The sequence below is a fragment of the Amblyraja radiata genome, chromosome 12, assembly GCF_010909765.2.
Source record: "Amblyraja radiata isolate CabotCenter1 chromosome 12, sAmbRad1.1.pri, whole genome shotgun sequence".
NCBI lineage: Eukaryota > Metazoa > Chordata > Chondrichthyes > Rajiformes > Rajidae > Amblyraja > Amblyraja radiata.
The window spans coordinates 44,936,164-44,958,298 of NC_045967.1; the positions used below are offsets into that span (position 1 = coordinate 44,936,164).

At 43.3% G+C, this 22,135-nt stretch overlaps 1 protein-coding gene across 2 annotated transcripts in view; it reads right to left on the reverse strand.

Moving 5' to 3' along the window:
- Window positions 1–8,279: 8,279 nt before the first annotated feature.
- Window positions 8,280–22,135, reverse strand: part of LOC116979142 (stAR-related lipid transfer protein 13-like) — an 82,604-nt gene continuing 68,748 nt past the window's right edge. For both annotated transcript variants that reach the window (XM_033030657.1, XM_033030658.1), the window contains exons 10-14: window positions 21,559–21,673; window positions 19,786–20,007; window positions 16,761–16,978; window positions 13,533–13,709; window positions 8,280–11,283 (exon numbers count right to left, since the gene is read on the reverse strand). In XM_033030657.1, coding sequence (XP_032886548.1) covers window positions 11,184–11,283; window positions 13,533–13,709; window positions 16,761–16,978; window positions 19,786–20,007; window positions 21,559–21,673 — 832 coding nt within the window. In that variant the 3' untranslated portion in view covers window positions 8,280–11,183. The remainder of the gene's footprint in view (window positions 11,284–13,532; window positions 13,710–16,760; window positions 16,979–19,785; window positions 20,008–21,558; window positions 21,674–22,135) is intronic.

Genomic DNA, 22,135 nt, shown 5'->3' on the forward strand with positions numbered 1-22,135 from the left:
TGAAGGGTCTCGACTCGAAACGCCACCCATGCCGTGGCCAGACTGAAGCCTGAACCCAGGACTAGATGAATAGTTACATTCTCTGACCTACGGACCTATTTCCTAAGTTGTATTATTGATAGTTTATCCTATTTTTCTAATTTCTTTCTTTCTTTATTTATTTTTCCTATCTATAAATATATATAAATAATTAGAGGCAATGTTAATAGGTAACCGATAAAGGAGGATCCCAGCTACTTTGGTAACTGGGTCCCTGGAAACCTGGATATTTAATATGTAACCGTTAAACAAAGTCTGCATTGGTTTGGATTATGATATGCAGATGCCTCTAATAAAAATGTATTTAAAAAAAAAGTTGTTAGGCCATTTACCAACTAAAAATGCAAATAAGTAGGTTGGTGAGAGGGCACAGGCAATGATGTCTGAATCAGTCTGATGAAGGGTCTCGACTCGAAATGCCAACCATTCCTTCTCCCCAGAGATGCTGCCTGACCCGCTGAGTTAAAGGGCTTTCTCATTGTGCGACCTGAAGCAAGACCTAACAAGATTTAACATCGTGGGAACCTTCTGCGATAGCAGTACGGCATTCATGGACCACCGAGGACCTCCGTGGCGCACACGGCAGGTAGTCGTGTGACTTGGTAAGGTCGGGAGAAAATTCAAACATTTTCGAATTTCTCGAAGAGTGTCTTGAGCAGCGTTGCAACATTGTATGGACGCAGATGCCTGTGCGATATCCGTGCGATATCCGTAATGACACTTGCGAATACCGTGGGAACTCCTGCGAACGGTAAACCCGGAAGCTTGACAGAAGGGACATAAGGTGAGTAAAAGAGGTGGTCTCAATATCGCCAATGGGCCATGTGTCCATCGAGGACGTCCCACCTAATTGTCATTGTTTGAGAATCTTTTTCACAGTAAGACTTGCAGAGATGCCTCTCAGAAAATCGCAAAGAAAGGGGTCAAAGAAAGTCGGAAAGTTTTTAGCCATGCAGGTAAATGAGGAGGAAACTCAGCAAGAGAGACAGGTGGAGAGGCAAGAGGAGATGCCAGAGATACCACTGCCTGTGGGCTCCTTGGAGCAGGGAGAAGGTGATCAGGGTGTATTTGAGATTGCCTCCCCAGTAGCTGTTGCCTCCACAATAGTGGCCCGTGCAATGGGGGGACATCCACCATTCCGTGCTGAACAGGTAAACTATTGTGTTTTGTGCAATATAAATTTAAAAATAAACATTACCATGCGCATATGGACAACAACTTATTCATGAGTTGTGTTAATGAGATTCAAAATAAGAACTCTGATCTTCAAAGGGTACTTTAATGAAAGGTCCCGCAATTGTAAGGTCCGTGAGAAATTTTTGACATGTAACCTCTTAATTTCCTTCTAGAGACACTCAACATCACCTCTGATGTTTGCAGAGCTGCAGCCTGCTCGAAATACACCTTTGCCTGTTGTTTATGGAGAGGTCCGTGCAAAAAGTCCTTTTCAAGAAAGTGCAGCAGGCTGCACTGACGTCAACTACCCCAGTTAACCCTCGGAAGCTGTGAAAAATCTGTGTGTGTAGATTTTTTTTGTGGTGTTTCAAATGACAGTTTGAGTTTTCGTTTATTTAATTTGTTGGCCACTCACCATTTGGTGTTACATCTGTAGTCCTTTGTAAATGTCTGTATGTTAATATATGTGCCCTTTACTCTTGTGCATTTTCTTTTTGTTGGTGGCTACACATTTTATTATATCTTGAAGTGTGATAAAGCTTTTACCTCTGCATTTTGATTGTCATTGCCATTGCTTGTTTAAAATAAACTTATCTTTTACTATCAGCTTGATGTCTGCAAATCGTCATTAATACATCACTACAAGACGAATGTCTCTAATGTTATAATCCCTCTCATGCTGAAACACAAAAGACCTTAATGGAGGTGATATTCTCACATTTTGACTCATTAACATTTCTGAGTGTGCAGGACACTGAAATGTCCAGCTTTTTAAACGTGTTCTTCACCTCTTGGTAGAAAATAAAATAAGACAATCAGCACGGTAAATGTGATACAAAGTCTTTATTCCTATTTGAAAATATAAGAAGACGACTTCTGTCACATATTGAGAGGAGATGCATCACACAAAACATTTGTCTGTAAAAGGGCCTCGCAAACACGAAATACAACAAATGAGGCACGCCAGATTATTTAAAACACATTATATCCATCAACCTCCGCAACAAGCGTCAACTCAGGCATTTAAAGGGACAATGCAATGTTCTAAACGGCAGGTTTTGCGGACGGACATCTTAGAGGAAGCACTTTTCAGAGGACAACACTAGGAAGTCAGCTTATAACATGCAGTAGTGTTCCCATGGTCGGCTACCCATCAATAATGCTGTCCTGCCACGGCACACTCCCCAATTGTGAATTGTAGTAAGCGCAGAGATGGTTTCTTTGCTCTTTCACACAGGATATGCCCGAGTTACCTTTCAAACGCTGCAGTGAGACCATTTTCAACTTGTTCGCACCACTTCTCCAAGCACCTAGTGTTACTTCCCCTGTGTCACTGTCCACTAGGTCACCGTCCTGGATGGATGTTGCTGATCCAGCAGCTGCACCTCTCATTCGGATCAGGTTGTGCAGAACACATGCTGCATATACTATACTCTCCACATTCTTGGGCTTCTGCTCCATTGTCTTGAGCAAGCATCTAAATCTGTTTGCCAAGATGCCAAAAGAATTTTCTACTACCCTCCTGGCCCTTGACAGCCTGTAATTGAAGATCCTCTGTTCCCTAGTTAGATTCCTCTGTGGATATGGCTTCATAATCCAGGGCCGTAATGCAAAGGCTTCGTCAGCAACCATCGCATATGGGATGTCCGGGCTGTCTTCTCCTGACAGTGGTTCTGGATCAGGCATGCCTGCTGTTCCACCTTCCATTTTATTTCCAAGCCAGGTTTCTTTCCAAATCCGGCCATCACCAACACTTCCAGGTGTGCCCACATCCACATACAGGAAGTTGTAGTTATAATCAACCACCGCCATGAGTACAATTGAGTGGAATTTCTTGTAATTGAAATAATTTGAGCCACCTCCGGGTGGTTTACGAATTGCCACATGCTTGCCATCCAAAGCCCCACATGTGTGAGCAAAGTTCCACCTGTTTTCAAACCCCAGTGCAACTTTCTTCCACGCATCTGGTGTACTGGGGCATTCCATCACTTCAGCTGAATAAAATTGGATGATCGCCTCACAGGTTTCTCTGACAATACCACAGATGCTGTTGGTGGCGACAAGAAAGTTGTAAGACAGACTTTTATAAGAATCGCCTGAGGCCAAGTAGCGGAGGGTGATTGCTATGCGCAACCCTGGTTCCAGTGCCTTTCTCATTACAGTGTCAGTCTTCTTCAGCAGAGGTCCCAAATTATTCTTTAACTCATTAAAGAGCTCGGGTGAAATTCTGACAAAGTTTTTGAATGCACTTTTATCCTCTTCGCACAGCACATTAAGCAGTTGCTCATATTGTCCTAATTGAGGTCTCCGTTGAAACATGGGCTTAACCCAGTGAGACTTCCTCTTAATTATCTTTTTAATTAATCTCACCCTTCTGCCTTCACGCAAGCGTTTTCGATGCTCATGTTGCGCTAATGCATACAGCACGTCAATGAAAATAACAACCAGCCTGTACTCGAACCAACTTTGTATAGGCATGTCTGCAAATGAGCCAATTCTACGAACGGAGGATATTTATATAGCGTGTGAAAAAAAAGTGACATCATTTGTGCCACGTGATTAACTACACTACAGTCCACGATGTTCATTCACGATTAACGGGAAAGATCGGGAGACGGACAAGTCAGTCGCACAAATGACAGAATTGCCGAGTACCGTGGGAACTCTTTATCGTGGGAACACTTTATCGTGCGGAACTCGTGCTGGACCACGACCACTTCACTCGGGTGACATCTTGCTTCAGGTCGCACCGTGAGAACTCGCCATTACTCCAGCAATTTGTATCGACCTTCAGTGCCAACAGTCCCTTCCCACACAATGTTCACTTGATTGGTATTGCCATGGTTTATACACCAGGTGGCAGCAGAGATCCATTATTGCAATGGCTGAGTACCAAGAAGATGCCATGGGGAAGCCAGAGTAGATTCTTTTCTGCCTTAAAGTACAAAATAGGTAAAATATATTCTCTTTTCAACCATTCTTTCTCTCTCACTAAGTTATTGACATAAAATATATCATTAAAATATATAATTAAGAATATCATTATCATAGGCGGCACAGCGACTGCCTCACAGTGCCAGGGACCCAGGTTCAATCATGACATCGGGTGCTGTCTGTGTGGAGTTTGCACGTTCTCCCTGTCGTGGGTTTCCTACAGGTGCTCCCGTTTCCTCTCACATCCCAAAGACGAGCAGGTTCGTGGGCTAATTGGACTCTTATAAATTGCCCCCAATGTGTAGGGAGTAGATGAGCAAATGGGATAACTTAGAACTAATGTGTACGGGTTGAAAGTGTCGCTTTGGATACAATGGGCTAAAGGGCTTGTTTCTATGCTGGGTCTCTAAACTAATCTTAATCTTATTGTTGCTGTCAGGTGCATGGCAATGAAGAAGCTGGAAGATTGATCAACCTCATGAAGGAACTAGACATTATACTTTCAGATGAAGTAGTTATACAGTTAGGATGGAGATGGGAAGGCATTCATTTGATCAAAGGGATCATGAACTTCTGGAATTCTCCATCTCTAAGACTTATCCAAAGACGTACAGGTTTGTTGGTTAATTGGCTTCTGCAAATTGTCCCCAGTGTGTAGGATAGTGCTAGTGCATGGGATGGTCGCTGATCAGCATGGACTCAATGGGCCGAAGGGTCTGTTTCCACACTGTATCTCTAAAGTCTGAGGTAAAGGAAGAGCAAGACCTGTTCTGCCATTCACTAACAATTGTCATTTTGGGCAGCACAGTGGTGCAGCGGTAGAGTTGCTGCCTTATAGCGCCAATGGACAATAGGTGCAGGAGTAGGCCATTCGGCCCTTCAAGCCAGCACCGCCATTCAATGTGATCATGGCTGATCATCCACAATCAGTACCCCGTTCCTGCCTTCTCCCCATATCCCCTGACTCCTCTATCTTTAAGGGCCCTATCTAGCTCTCTCTTGAAAGTATCCAGAGAACCAGCCTCTGAGGCAGAGAATTCCACAGCCAAAGATCCAGCTTCGATCCTGACCATGGGTGCTGTCTGTACAAAGTTTGTACGTTCTATCCATGACGGCGTGGGTTTCCTGCAGGAGCTCCGGTTTCCTCCCACATTCCAAACACATGCAGGTTTGTGATTCCTTGGCTTCGATAAAGATTGTAAATTGTCTCTAGTGTTTAGGATAGTGTTAGTATGCAGGGAAAGTGCTGGTCGGCGTGGGCCTAGTAGGCCAAAGGGCCTGTTTCCACGCTGTATCTCTAATCTAAACATCAGAACAGATGTTTTCTCTCTGTGACATTTCGCAGCAGGAATCTCATACTGTTTGGAAGAATCTGAGTGGGAGCCAGTGACCAACGCTTCTTGAGTTTAATACGTAGATTATGCAGAGGAGAAGGAACAATATCAGCCTGTTTGTTGCCTGTGTGGAGGTGTGGGCTTTCAGATGTGATGTTGAGCAGGACTTGTACCAACCTGTGCAGAAACATGCAAATGACCTCATGTCGTTACTTGACAAGAAGTGGCAATAACAGGAAAAGCTAATTTGGGAGGACACAAAAAATAAGTTTGGTAATAATCTTTTTTAAATGGTGGGAGTCACAAGTAGTTTAGCAGGCCAGTTTTTACAGATAAGTGAGATAACTAATGCATCTAATTGGTTCTGGTAACCAGAATGGATCAGTCAGTAGGCACCCACGTGTTTATATCTCCCCCTTAGAACTCTGGCGTTCCAGATAAAACAATCCAAGTTTGTCCAACTTCTCGTTGTAGCTAACAGCCCCTCATGCAGGTAGCAGTCTGCATCCTATCCATAGCCTCCATATCTTTCCTGCAATAGGGGCGACTAGAACTGCATGTAATACTCTAAATGCCACAGTTCTGGTAAGAAGGTAGACAAAAATCAGATCAGATCATATCGAATGGCGGTGCAGGCTCGAAGGGCCAAATGGCCTACTCCTGCACCTATTTTCTATGTTTCTATGTTTCTATGTTAAAATGCTGGAGAAACTCAGCGGGTGAGGCAGCATCTATGGAGCGAAGGAAATAGGCAACGTTTCGGGTCAAAACCCTTCTTCAGACTGATGCGAGGATGGGGGGGGGGGGCGGGAGGAAGAAAGGAAGGGGAGGAACCAGAGGGCTGAGGGAGAGCTGAGAAGGGGAGGAGAAAGTAAAAACTGCCTGAAATTAGAGAAGTCAATGTTCATACTGTCCAAGCAAAATATGAGGTGCTGCTCCTCCAATTTATGGTGGTCCTCACTCTGGCCATGGAGGAGGCCCAGGACGGAAAGGTCAGATTTTGGAATGGGAGGGGGAGTTGAACTGCTGAACCACCGGGAGATCAGGTTGGTTATTGCGAACCGAGCGGAGCTGTTGGGCGAAGCGATCGCCAAGCCTACGCTTGGTCTCACCAATGTAGAGCAGCTGACACCTAGAGCAGCGAATGCAATAGATGAGGTTGGAGGAGGTGCAGGTGAACCTCTGCTGCACCTGGAAAAACTGCTTGGGTCCTTGAATGGAGTCAAGGGGGGAGGTAAAGCGACAAGTGGTAGCATTTCTTGCGGTTGCAAAAGAAAGTGCCCGGAGAGGGGGTGGTTCGGGTGGGAAAGGACGAATTGGCCAGGAAGTTACGGAGGGAGCAGTTTCTGCAGAAAGCCGACAGGTTGGTAGTCGTTCAAGCAGGCTGGAGAGGCATTCTTTGGCACTGGTATAATGGTGGATCTTTTGAAGCAGGCAGGGACCACGGACTTGGCCACGGAAAGGTTGAATATTGTGGTCTACAAACCGAATGTCTAATACAGCAGCGCATGGACAGTATACTACTCTTATTAAAAGTCAAACAGCACAATCATAAATGTTCTAGCAGGAATCTATAGATTAGAAACTTTGGCTGAGATTCAATTCAATGATTCTTTATGGTCATGTGTGCCTAAGTACAATGAAATGCTCTGTTTTCCATACAACCTGGTAAAAATCATACAGCAGACTTCACCTAGACAGTACACAAGTGTCGCCACGTTTCTAGTGCCGATAATGTTACAAAACGTTCATCAAACAGTCCTGAACAGAGGTATGCAGGAAGGAACTGTAGATTAAAAGTCATTTCATACTGATTGTATTGGGAAGGTGATTATAGGGTGATGGGTTGTATATATGACAGATACTGTATAGTATATGAGGGGTTTTTCTTTACTTTTTATTTTTTTCTCTCTTTTTTGTATAGCTTTGTAAATATTTGATTAGTGTATAAATGTAAATAATTTGGTGTACATATAGCTGCTGGTGTACATATGGTGTACATATAGCTGCTAAATTTGTATAAGATAATTACAAGCAGTTGAATAAGGGGTGGGAATTAATAATAATAATAATGGATGGGATTTATATAGCGCCTTTCTAATACTCAAGGCGCTTTACATCGCATTATTCATTCACTCCTCAGTCACACTCGGTGGTGGTAAGCTACTTCTGTAGCCACAGCTGCCCTGGGGCAGACTGACGGAAGCGTGGCTGCCAATCTGCGCCTACGGCCCCTCCGACCATCACCAATCACTCACACACATTCACATACAGGCAAAGGTGGGTGAAGTGTCTTGCCCAAGGACACAACGACAGTATGCACTCACAGCGGGATTCGAACCGGCTACCTTCCAGTTGCCAGCCGAACACTTAGCCCATTGTGCCATCTCATCCTGCTCCTTTTCGGACACATACGATTTCATTTATTTATAGATATCGTTTATGACACTTTATAAATATTCTTGTTTTGTTTTTGTATGTCGTTTCACACTTGCTTTTTATTCTTTTATTCTGTTCGAAATAAAGAATCAAATAAATAAATAAATAAATAGATGGTGATTCTGGTTTAATCTGAAGATAGACACAAAAAGCTGGAGTAACTCAGTGGGACAGGCAGCATCCCTGGAGAAAAGGAATGGGTGATGTTTCGGGTCGAGACCCTTCTTCGGACTGAAACCAATGTATTGAGACTACATTATCTCCGTATGGTTCACAATGCTAAATTTACCAACTAAGATATTGTAACAACAGGAATCCCCCCTTATAGTGAAAAGAAAGATCTCAGGAGACTTCAAGTTTGAAGCAAAATTTATTAAAATGATCTGTACATTTCTGAGCAGATTGTTGAGAAAAAATATATTTTTAATATATGACAATATAAAAAAATTCCCATACAAATATTTCTCATATTCTGCAGGAATACAACATATGTACAGTTGGCAACAAAACTCATTAAGTTTTAAATACCTGAGATCAGACGTATTCTCAATATTAAATAGAACGTGTGCCATTAAGTTCTTACAGACATTCCATTCCCTGAATACTCACTCACACACACTTCTCACCAATAAAACACTCCATCTTCAATATCTATAAGCAGAACATACATTAACCCTTCGCACAAAATGCATTCCTTGTGTCCATTTCTTTCCCTTGCACGAGATTACAATACTGTAGTAATAATGCTGCAATTACACCAACTGTCAATGCTCGCTGTACATTTTCCATTTGCTAACTGTAATGAACAAAATATCATGCAAACTGCACTTGTCAATTCTCACTACACTATCCCAGAGAGCAAAGCTCTGCACAGTTCACTCATGGAATGTCAGAAAAATATATCAAATCACTTGCCAATGTCCCTTTTACCTAATGCCCATTGCATTTCTTCATTTTACAAGGAGCAGTTGGTAACTTCAGTTCGAGAAAGGGCTGGTGCTTGGGAAAGCCCATTGTACGACACACCATGTCATGACTATGCAAGCCAGACTCCAAATAACCTGCTTAAATAGTTCCTAAAATCAAAACTCCACAACATCTCACCATATTCCCGTGATAGCTGCCTTCCTTTGCCTGACATTGTCACAATAATAGCATTTTGCATTTCATTGTTACATTACTTCACATTTGTTTAATACAAAGTTAAATGCTATTCACAGGAAGAAGACGTTTACTTTAAGAGGCGGTACAGACTTTATCTGGAGGTTACAAGTAACTTTTCACTGTTTCTCATTAAATGCTTACAACTGGTGCATCTCTAATGTTCCAGTTTTTTTTTTAACGCACACCTTTCCTCCCTCTAGGAGCTTTTCCTTTGAATATTTGCCCTAATTCTTTTTCTTTGAACCAATTAATTCATCTTCATTGGACTTAAAAGTATAGCCTATCTTTTCTGTGGTCTGTTTGATCATCTTCTGGCTCTCAGATGCAAGTTACGAACAAATAAATTTGCAAAAATACAGATCAAGCCTACGCACCTTGTTATTTTTTTTACCCGAGGGCCTGACCAAGGATTTGCATCTGAAACAGGTGCACTCGAAGACATGGGCAAGTCCACGGCCTCAATTAACTTGACAAACTGTTTTGGCTCTGAGCTTGGTTTAATTGAACTGAGCTGAAAGTATAATTTCCAGGTGCTGAAAGAACCTGAGATCCAATGATCAAGGGCAATTATAAAGTTTCGTGACTGGCACCTCATTGAAAGAGCTTTCAAGTTCATAGCCAAGCAGCAAGAATTGTGCTGTCTTAAGCAATGATAGGAATGGCAAATGATGCTCACAAAGATGGTGGAAATATCAAGAATTCATTAATCCAACAAGTCTTCAATCTCTGGTCTCATATCATCTGTGACGGAATTTTAATGTATGCCTATCACTAAAGGGCAAACATTTGGATCTCAGTTGCAGATCAGGTACCAGCCTAAATCTTGTATGTTTAACCAAAGAATAGGACAACCAAGGGACCGAGAGAACAGAAAAAGGGAGGCAAATACATTTATGTGTTTTGTACATGTGGAAATACCGAAGTCATGCTGAATCTGACGCTCTCTGTTAAGGTGCCCTGTGTCTTGAAATGCTGTGTTAAAATATTAGTGCAGTATTCCATTAGAAAAATGGTTACAAATAACCTCAAATAGTTCAAACATCTCGATTTGCTACACAGAACTGCTTATGTCACTTCAGCTGGGGGTGGGAGATCGCAACCTTCACGTGTTTCGACGAATGCAATCAACCTGGCATGCACAATCAAATAAGATCAAATAGGACAAGTTGTCCGACAACTTTAGGCTGTGCACGCCATATGCAAGAAGAAGACTTCAGCTGGTATACGTCAACAGTAAATGCAATAAACACATTACTCCATTTCAAATTTCAATTTAACAACCTTTCACAGAGCCCACAATAACATTCCCCCACATGCACAGTAAGAAAAACTCCTATACATTAAATTCTACATCCCTCTCACATTTCCTTATTCCATTGCTTACCAACCTCAATCCCATTTACAAGCTACTTCCTGTCATGCATATCTTTTCCCAGCTGAATATGTTGCAAGAAATAGCACTGTGTGCAGCTCTACATCCAAATCATACTTGGCCAAGCTGGGATAATAAAATTACAACAACTTTGAGCTCAAATTAAGATGCTCATCTTCTTTGCCGCAGGTACATAGGTGCAAGAACGTCCAATGTTAAGGGGTGAGAGTCGGGGGATATGGGGAGAAGGCAGGAACGGGGTACTGATTGGGGATGATCAGCCATGATCACATTGAATGGCGGTGCTGGCACGAAGGGCCGAATGGCCTACTCCTGCACCTATTGTCTATTGTCGATTGAGAGCCACCGAAGAACAAGATACTGAGCAGAACGGCCTCATTTCATCGCAAAAGCCGATCGCACTATTTTTAATATTCTAACCATTTAAAGGCCGAGGATTTCAAAGATGGTGGTTGGAGCCAGAATTCTCGGTATCTTACATAAACAGTTGGATGTTCTAACAGGAAAGCTGCAAGATTGGAATTCATCAGATGTGATACACGATGGATTGCAGGGCCACCTTCATCTGAACCTCTGATATATCTTGTCTCGCTGGTATAGAAGACCTTTCGCCATTAAATGGCAGCTTCCACCATGCACACTCAACATAAACACCTTCCTTCTGTATGAAGTGTCAGTCCATTACGGATTTTGATCGCTAGCCCTTACGGGGGGTTTGGTGGCAGAAAGGAGTCCCGTATCCTAGCAACCTCCACAGCACAAAGATATCCCGAGACCTTGTTGTACCATTCAGGAGACCTGCCCCTGGAAAATAAATAGGAAAGAAGAAAGGTTGAGAACAAGAAAAGGCTGTTTATCCTCTCAACGTACATCCCATCATTCCCTCATTTTTCAATTATATCACATCCATCTACATTTCAATTAAGTATTTCTTGCACTGAACCTGCGGTCAGTCCTTCATTCCAAGCATGCATCTCCCTCCCGTTAAAGCAATCTTCGGAACCACTGTTTTAAAATTAGTCACCATTAATTTATGTTTTGTTTAGTTTGGAGATACACAGTGTGTATCGGCCCACCGAGTCTGCGACGACTAGCAATCCCCGCACAGTAACGCTATTCTACACACCCTAGGGGCAATTTATAATTTTACCAAATCAATTAGCCTACAAACCTTTATGTCGTTGGTGTGTGTGAGGAAACTGGAGACCCCAGAGAAAACCCACACAGGTCACGGGGAGAATGTACAAACACCGCACAGGCAGCACCCGTGTTAGGATCGAACCCGGGTCTCTGGCGCTGACACTGTAAGGCAGCAACTCTACCACTGCGCCACCATACCACCCCTTATGTGTTCTACATCTCACTTATGAGACAGTAATATTCTACTGTACTAATGACTTGTAATGAATGCTATCCAGGACATTTCCACTAATATTCTATTGAAGTCACGACTGAAGAATCAGGAGACATTCAACGTTAAAATATTAGGAATTGCATGGACAGCCCAGGATGGGAATCCAGCTCTGCATTAGTCATTCAGTAACCATGACCCAACACTGCACAGGATAGTCCTCAAACTCTGTCAGCCCTGTTTATTGGGCATCATTAAGGCTGAAATAATTCAGCAATTATTTGTGGGTTTATACAATCCAATTTTGGGCATCTGAAGACAAATGGATGATGAGCACCAGGCCGTGAGTGATTGTTAATGTAGATCTAATGGGAAATGAGTCTCTGCCACCTGTGCTTAGAAACAATTGTTTCTTAGCTTAGAAAGATTGTTAAGGGTTTGGACACACGAGAGGCAGGAAACATGTTCCCGATGTTGGGGGAGTCCAGAACCAGGGGCCACAGTTTAAGAATACGGAGTAAGCCATTTAGAACGGAGACTAGGAAACACCTTTTCTCACAGAGAGTTGTGAGTTTGTGGAATTCTCTGCCTCAGAGGGCGGTGGATGCAGGTTCTCTGGATGCTTTCAAGAGAGAGCTAGATAGGGCTCTTAAAGGTAGCGGAGTCAGGGGATATGGGGAGAAGGCAGGAATGGGGTACTGATTGGGGATGATCAGCCATGATCACATTGAATGGCGGTGCTGGCTCGAAGGGCAGAATGGCCTACTCCTGCACCTATTGTCTATTGCTGCTCTGCAGGATAAGGGTAGGTGTTCTAACATTGGGTCCGAGGCACATTAATTTGGAGGACACCGTGTTATAGGAAAGGTGTTGTCAAGCTGGAAAGGGGGCAGAGAAGATTGATTGGAATTTTGCCAGGACTCGAGGGCCTGAGCTATAGGGGGCAGATGAGCAGGCTAGGACTTTATTCCTTGGAGCGCAGGAGAATGAGAGGTGATCTTATAGAAGTGTACAAAATGTACAGAGTCTCTGGCACAGTGTAGAGGAAATCGAGAACCAGTGGCCATAGGTTTAAGGTGAGGGGAGAAAGATTTAATAGGAGCCCGAGAGGTAACTTTTTTGTTACACAAAGGGTGGTGGGTGTATCAAATGAGGTGTTGGAGGAGGTAGTTGAGGCAGGTACTATAGCAAGAAACATTTAGACAGGTACATGGACATGACAGGGTTAAGGGGATATGGGCAAAATGCAGGCAGGTGGGACGAGTGTAGATGGGGCATGTTGGTTGATGTGGGCATGTTGGGCCACTCTGCCTGTTATCATGCTGTACAACTCCTTGAATCTATGATTCAAAGGAGAAGATGCTTTATTTATTTTTTACTGCTCGACTTGACCAGAAACTAAATCCATAGTAATATCCTTTACATTGAGCAAAAAAGATAAACAATGAGAAAAAGTATTGAAAAACATATACACTGTTATCTAACCCCATAGGTCGACATCACGGAAGCTGCTTATCATTCCCAGATATGTAAGGTGATTTCACTTGATCAAATGACCTGAATTCTTGAAACTCCACCAGTAATGACGGTATGACATGTTATGCCAGTGCATGACATCTATTCCATCCAGCTCCCCCTGCCCAGTGTGGTCACATTCCTGTTCTTCATGCAGGCAGAGAAAGGGGAAGAACAAATCACACACCTCAGGTCAGTTCGGGAGATGTGCGTGAGCCGGGAGCGACCTGGACCACAAGGTTCAACCAGGTACTGGGAGCTCAACACCACCGCTCGTACACCTCCCTCCAGCTGCACCGAGTCACACTCAATGGAGGCTGCTACCAGAACGCACAAGTCCTTCGGCAAATCTGCCCGCCAGGTCCTGAAACAGGAGTAAACAAAGTGTTGTGGCGGATTAGAAACTGGATGTTTAAACCAAGATAAGAATTTCATTGTGTTTAAGAAGGAACTGCAGATGCTGGAAAATCCAAAGGTACACAAAAATGCTGTAGAAACTCAGCGGGTGCAGCAGCATCTATGGGGCGAAGGAAATAGGCAACGTTTCGGCCCGACACGTTGCCCATTGCCTTCGCTCCATAGATGCTGCTGCACCCGCTGAGTTACTCCAGCATTTTTGTGTACCATAAGAATTTCATTGTTCCGTTTCATGACAATTAAACATTCTTGATTCTTGGCTAATCAGCACAAGTAAATGAAATGAAGGCATCCTCTGTTCACTGATAACAAGGGCTCATGTGAATTAAATTTGATGCCATTTCAGTTTAGTTCTTGTACAAATGTGCCCTTGACATAAAATTATACTGCTTGTGGATACCACTGGACAAAGAGGGAGGCACATGTTATTTAGATATGAAATGTTTGTGTGACAAGCCTACATCAGCAGAATCAGTCTTTGAATTTAAAAAGTAGTTTAGTTTAGAGATACAGCGGATCTTTGGTGCACCGAGTCCACGCCGACCAGCGATCCCCGCACATCAAAACTAACCTACACACACTGGGGACAATTTACAAAGTTACACCAAGCCAATTAACTTACAAACCTGTAGGTCCTTGGAGTGTGGGAGGAAACGGGAGAAAACTCACGCCGGTCATGGGGAGAATGTACAAACTCCAACAGACAAGTACTTGTAGTCAGGATCGAACCCAGGTCCCTAGCGCTGTAAAGCAGCAACTCTAACGCTGCGCCACCGTGCTGCTCTCGACCAGATATTTGTAATAGTGTAATGCCCCTGTCCCACTTAGGAAACCTGAACAGAAACCTCTGGAGACTTTGCGCCCCACCCAAGGTTTCCGTGCGGTTCCCGGAGGTTCCCGGAGGTTTTTGGTCAGTCTCCCTACCTGCTTCCACTACCTGCAACCTCCGGCAACCACCTGCAACCTCCGGGAACCGCACGGAAACCTTGGGTGGGGCGCAAAGTCTCCAGAGGTTCCCGTTCAGGTTTCCTAAGTGGGACAGGGGCATTACCCATCAATCCACAGGCTATGTACTGGAGGTCCATGAGCAGTTTCGTGTCCATCTTCCACGTTTCAAATGTTGACATCGCTGTCATCGTCCGTCCTGAAAAGGACGCAAGCTTCCGGCGACAATCAGCGGGAGCCATCACTTGTTGCAATAGATGATGGTGGTAGCAGAATTAGCTCGAGATACTTCCAGTTTCCAGCTCTGTGACGTGGATGCTTCTGCTATGGGGCCAGTGGTGCACTGCAGGGATCAGTGCTGAATCCACTGTTATATTCTATATCGACAATTTGGATGACAAGGTACTTAACATTGTTAGTAAACTTGCAGATCACATCAAAATTGGTGGCATAGTGGATAGTGGGAAATGATATAGAAGTTTGCAACTGGATCTCGATTAGTTAATAAGAAGGGCCAGGAAATGGCAAATGTGAAGTATTGCATTTTGCCATATCAAACCTGGGCAGGACTTACATCAGAAATGGTAGAGCCCTGGAGAGAGCTGTAGAACAGCGAGATATAGGAGTACAGGTTTATGGTTCCCTGTAAGGGGCGATTCAGGTGGACAGGTTGGTGAAGAGAGCCTCTGGCACACTAGCCTTCATTAAGGAGAGTATTGAGTACAAAAATTCAACATCATGATACAGCTGTAGAAGTCATTGGTGAGACCACACTTTGGGTAATGGGTATTGTTCTGCTTGCCCAGCTATAGGAAGGATGCCATTAAGTTGGAAAGAGAGCAGAATAGATTCACCAGGATGTTACCACGACTTGTGGGCTTGGATTGCCACTGAGTATTGCCACCATTCTCTTTTATTGCAGATTTCAAAAACTAATTGCTGTACTGCCGGTTACATTCTCCCCTCACGATCTCCCTCTGGTTACAGCTTCTCCAGACAGATCTGATATATTAATAATCATATCAGAAAGTCCACCACCTTCACTTAGATGGCACCTACAGCATTTGTGTCACTTGGATTCTCTTGGTCTCCCTTCCAGAGAGGTTTTCCCTACCTCTCTTCTGCCAACCTGGAACAAGCTTGATATCACACTTTTCCTGTTCTGATGAAAGGTCATTGACCTGAATGTTACCTCGATTTCTCTCTCTACAGCTGCTGCCTGACCTGCTGAGTACCTCCACCATTCTCTCGTTTCATCTCAGGATGTTCAACGTCAGAACCTTTTTTTTTTTGCTTTTTGATGGTTAATATTATGTTTCACTCAAGGTTAAGACAAATCTCAATCATTATAATACTGAAAATGTGTTTATGTGATTGAAATTCGACAGAGTGAAATTATGCAAGTGTTTATCAAGAAAATACTGAACCATTCAAATAGCCTTCAGCCCAAATCTAATACTCATAATCAAGAAAGGACATACGAACACAAACTGTTCAAATTGCTTAGGCTTAAAATAGATAGGGTAGACAGTCAGAACATTCCCAGGGTGGAAATGTCAAAGGCTAGAGGGCATAGTTGCAAGATTAAAGGGGCAAATTTTACAGATGTGTGGGGTAATGTTTGTTAAAACAGTGTGGTGGGCACCTGGAACGTACTGCTTGGGGTGGTGGTGGGGGCAGATATAAAAGTGGTGTTTAAGAGTTTTTTAGATAGGTACATGGAAATGCAGGGTATGGATCAAGTGTAAGGAGATGAGATTAGTTTAGCACGGCATCATGTTGGCACAGAATTTGAGGGCCGAAGGGCCTTTCCCATGCTGGACTTTTCTATGTTCTCTATTAATCACTAGATTCCTCAATTTGGCCAACAGTAAATCAGAAGTGCAATGTCATAAGGTCATAAGTGATAGGTGCAGAATTAGGCCTTTCAGCCCATCAAGTCTTCTCCACCATTCAATCACGGTTGATCTATCTCTCCCTGTAACACACTAAGTAACACACTATTTGGGATACATAAAATTCCCACTGCTGCCAACGTGCTAACTGGCCTTACCTCAGAATTACAAAGTCCCTCCTGGGATGTGGTGCCATGCTGTCCAGGGCATAATGGCAGATCTCAGTATTTTTGTCCAAATGCTCCACAATTTTCCCCATCAACACGTCATCGTCCCAGAGGTGTCGCTCTCGGAGCAGGCGGTTTAACACAGAGTTTGGCGGCGCTTCTACTTCAGTCGTTACCTTCCATAAACGAAGGGGATATCCATCACCGACCTACCAGTACAAGGACACAGAGTGAAACGTTATGGTCACCGCATTGAGAGAGGAATTCTCGACTGCTGCTATTGCAATCAACCCCACAAACAAAAGGCATCGTATCAGTGATTGGAAAAAAATCACTGCAAAAACTATTTTGGATGTAATCAAAATCACTCTTCCCTGGTTTCATCAGAGACCCACATCACCCTGGCCACACACTCATTTCACTCCTGCCATCGGGAAGAAGATATAGGAACCTGAAAACTGCAACATCAGGAACAGCTTCTTCCCAATTTCTGGTGAAATTGATCTTCAAATGGAAGGCCCGTCTACCCAAAACATAATTAATTATTACTGAACATTTAATGAACATGTCTTTGTAGAATGTGATCACCACATTGAATGGAATTGCTGCATCTTCCTGACATTAAATCTAATAATTGCACCTCTCACGTAACTCCATGTTTATTGCAATTTTCATTCTATTAATATTTACCAGCGTTCTCCACTATACTGCCTCAAGTGTTATGAAGTGTTATACAAAAGTACATATGGTCACAGGACTAAAGATATCTACCAAGTAACTCGGACTGTTCCTCCGATATCTTTAAGATAAATACCAAAAAACACATAACTTCAAGACTCTCATTCTTTGGCCACTACAGTACATCAATGGTACAGCATTCAAAAGCTATCAGTAGAATAATATTAACTAAATAATAGTGTTATATCAATGAACCTTGGTGCGACATTGTTACCTCACCCTTGCAAAAGGTGCCACTATGTCAAAAGCAAGTTGGTTTCTTCATCAGCGTAAAAATTGAGCCTCATTAAACTTATTTTTATAAATTTGTCAGCAGAGTTACACAAAATTAATAAAGTTGATTCCACTTTGTTAATGAACCTGGATTATAGATTTAGCAGATAGAACCATAATGTATTTTTCTAATGGATATTTAACTGAACTCATATTTAAACAGAAGATTATTATTTTGTTGTGCATCATGCATATTTACTGCCTAGTGATTGAATGAATTGAAGAATTGCAATGTTATTCCTCAAGCAATGTTGGATTTTAATTTGATTTAGTGAGAGCGAGAGAGAGCGAGAGAGAGCGAGAGAGAGCGAGAGAGAGCGAGAGAGAGCGAGAGAGCGAGAGAGCTCCCGCACTCCAAAGATGTACAGGTGTGTAGGTTAATTGACTGTTTTAATTGTAAAATGTTCCTAGTGCGTGTAGGATGTTGTTAGTGTGCGGGGATCTCTCAGTGGGCCGAAGGGCCGGTTTCCACACTGTATCTCTGATCTAAACAAAAATGGGGAAATGGGATGGTTCTGTTTAGCTGAAGTCCTGTATGCAATCCACCAGCATAACCACTGGCTCTGGAGACACAAAGAGAAACTGCTCTATTGAGAGTTCAGTATCTGTAGACAATTTTGCTTTGCTACAGTCAATGACTGTCTGAGTTGCACACTTGGAATGTCTGAGATCATCCAATGTCTACCCAGATACATCGCCAAGATAAAAAGAAAACTGGAAGGGATCCAAACACTCGTTTACACAATAGGATGATTCCAGTAACAAATACTGAGTCTGTCACCATTTATTAAACAGACAGTGGCTTTTCTGCTGGTTTTCTTACTGTTGTTTATGCATCCCTAAGTTTGGTGACTGTTTTGGACATATATTTTCCGTTAGATTTGTCTGCAGAGTCAAGCAATTATTAATGTTAGACACAAAATGCTGGATGGAGTAACTCAGCGGGACAGGCAGCATCTCGGGAGAGAAGTGACGTTTCAGGTCGAGACCCTTCTTCTGTCGTGTTTATGACTTGTGATTACGGACACATTCTGATGTATAGCAAACCAGTCCATGAAAGTCCCAGTCTGTGTTAGCCAGGGTTGCTCTTTCTTGCTGCAACTGCTGTGCATGAGGGAGGGATTAGATTAGATTCACCAGCAAGGATTCCTGCTCCTGATCACTATCCATTTGTAGCCAGATGGAAGCTGAATTCTGAACATAGGGCAGAATGAATAAAAGCTGGAGCAGAGGTGAAAAGCGGAGAGAACGGAGAAGATAATAGATTGAGAGATAAAAAGAATATAAACAAATATAACAGAATATAAATATATTCCCGAACCGAAACGTCACCCATTCCTTCTCTCCATAGATGCTGCCTCACCTGCTGAATTACTCCAGAATTGTGTGTCTACCTTCGACTTTATCTAGCATCTGCAGTTCTTTCTTGCACACTAGTGCAGATGGGGCATCTTTGTTGAAATGGGCAAGTTGGGCCGAAGGGCCTGTTTCCATGCTGTATAACTCTGTGTATAAACTCTAAGGCTTGTCCCACTTTCCAGAGTTATTCACGAATTCTCCCGAGTTTTCAAACTCGCAGAATGTTCGTAACGAGTCCGTTGGAGGCCATTGGAGTCCGTGTATATATCGTAGCGGCTCGTTATGCCAGCCGTAGGTATTCGGGGCTTTTTTTTCCACTCGTGGACATTTTTCATCAGGCTGGAAAAAACGTCCCGACTTACCCGATGCCCCGAGTACCTACGACTGGCATAATGAGCCGCTACGATATATCCACAGACTCCTACGGACTCGTTACGAACATTCTGTGAGTTTGAAAACTCGGGGGAATCGTGAATAACTCAGTAGAATTCGTGAACAACTCGGGAAAGTGGGACAGGCCCTTTAGTATGTTTAATATGTTTAATATGTATAATAATATTAAAGTAACAATGATTAATGTATAAATGATGTATGTACAGTGTATGTATAAACTTCAGGACTAATCTTCCAAAATTCCATTGAATACCTTTTTGTAGGAAAGCTCAGTGTTCACAGGTCCGACAGTGCTGGTCCAGCCTTTAAACTTCTCTCCCGCCTCTCTCAGTAGAGCCTGGATTGTGTCCTCCATGTGGGTCATGTAGTCCTTGACCATGCCACTGGGATGTCTCCTGAAACCCTCCATGGGAAACAGGTGAGCATCAGCAGCAATGTAGGAGTTCCGAGACTGCACCATGATATCATGGGGGATCTAATGGAAAGAAGGACAATGATGTAAAAAAACATCTTACATTTCGGAATAGTCATATTCTTTCCAGTGGAAAGATATAGGTCGCTCCTTCAGGCATTCTAAGAACTATGTTTAAAATACACCCATGCTTCTTACTGTAACACAGCATAAATGAGCATAAAATTCAATCCTGTGTTGTCTTTACTGATTACCGTCGCCCAAAAATATCAATCAGATGTGTACATATTTAGTTTAGTTTAGAAATACAGTGCAGAAACAGGCCCATCGGCCCACAGAGTCCACACCAGCCAGCGATCCCCATACACTAACACTATCCTACACACACTAGGGACAATTTACAATTTTACCAAAGCCAATTAGCCTACAAACCTGTACGTATTTGGAGTGTGGGAGGAAACCGAAGCACCCACAGAAAACCCACGAGGTCATGGGGAGAACATACAAACTCCATACAGACAGCGCCCATGGTCAGGATCGAACCAGGGTATCTGGTGCTGTAAGGCAGCACCTCTACCTCTGTGCCATTGTGCCACCAACATTATTGATATACAAAAAATCTGCTTATGCTGAATAATCCAAAAAAAAACAACAGGTCAGGTAGAACCTGTGGAAAGAGAAATAGTTGACGTTTCAGGACAAAGTTAAGTGTTAATTGTAAACTATTTGTCAAAACTCAAATGCTCCCATTCCTTGCTGTGTTTTTCCAGTACCTTGTGTTTTTGTTGTATATGTAGCATGCAGCGTAACAAGTAATGAAATCAGGGCCTTGATTTTAATGCAGTAAGGCCCTGCAAGAGTTCCAAGCTTGTCGTTCACCCAACTCTTGCCACACATTCCCCTCCACCCACCCTTGGCCAAATGTATCAAAGCACATAATGGTTAGTCCCTGGAACCTGCGAGGATCCTGGTCGATACAGAGTTCAAAAGTCTAATGCCATTATCCAAGGAAGGGTGGTGGATTGGAGGGGAGGGGGGGGGGGGGGGGGGGGGGGGGGGGGGGTGGAGGTGGGCGCTGAGAAGTGAACAACTACATCTTAGTGTAGTTTAGTTTAGAGATACAGCACGGATACAGGCCCTTCGGCCCACTGAGCCTGCACCAACCAGCATTCCCGTGCACTATACACTAGGGCCAATTTCGAATTCTTGGGCCAAAAGCCAATTAACCTATAAACCTGCATGTCTTTAGAGTGTGGGAGGAAACCGGAGCAGCCGGAGAAAACCAACGAGCCCATGGGGAGAACGTACAAACTCCATACAGGCAGAACCCGTAGTCAGGCTCAATCCTGGGTCTCTGGTGCTGTATGGCAGTAACTCTAGTGCTGGTTCTCTGGCGCTGTAAGGCAGCAACTCTAGCGCTGCAACACCGTGTATTGTAACAGAGGACGTACACATTTATGGGAGAGTTCACTGATGGAGTATTTTATAAAGTTAATAAGGGGGAATCTGCAGATAAAATATTTCTAAATCATTCAGTTCATGTTCATTTTATTAGTGTCAACCTGGAACTGGAGCAGTGCCATCTTCTGAGAACCAAAATTCGTTTTGGGGTACCTGGAACAATTTCTTGCACTCTGTGATCATGTGGCCCAGTCCCTTAGTTGCAGCCAGATTCTCACTGAGGTCCCTCTGGTCGGGCTTGCTGAGAACACCTCTCTTTCGGATCATTCTAGAATAAGGCAAGAGAAAGGCGAGAACATTCAGAAAAGCCGGGCAGACATGCATGGGACATACAAGCGCGTACTTAAGGCTAAACTGTACCAGTTGCTCATATGATCACATTAACACACAAATCTTTCACTTCTCAGAACAATGTGCTTGCTCAGTTAGTTGCAGAGAGTTGTGGATCTAGCCCAGTGCATCACACATGGAGTCAATGGTCCACCATTGACTCCATCTACACCTCACGCTGCCATGGAAAAGCAGCCAACATAATCTTCCCCACACAGGCCATTCCTTCTTCTCCCACTCCCGTCATGCAGAAGATAGTCTGCGAACAAAAGCTTTTCACTGTACCTCGGTTCATAAGACAATAATAATAATAATAATAAACCTAAATCTAAACCAAAGGAGTTGGAGGTTGTTTTTCCTCGGATTGGTCTTTTTCTTTGCATGGTGGTACAAATGTTTT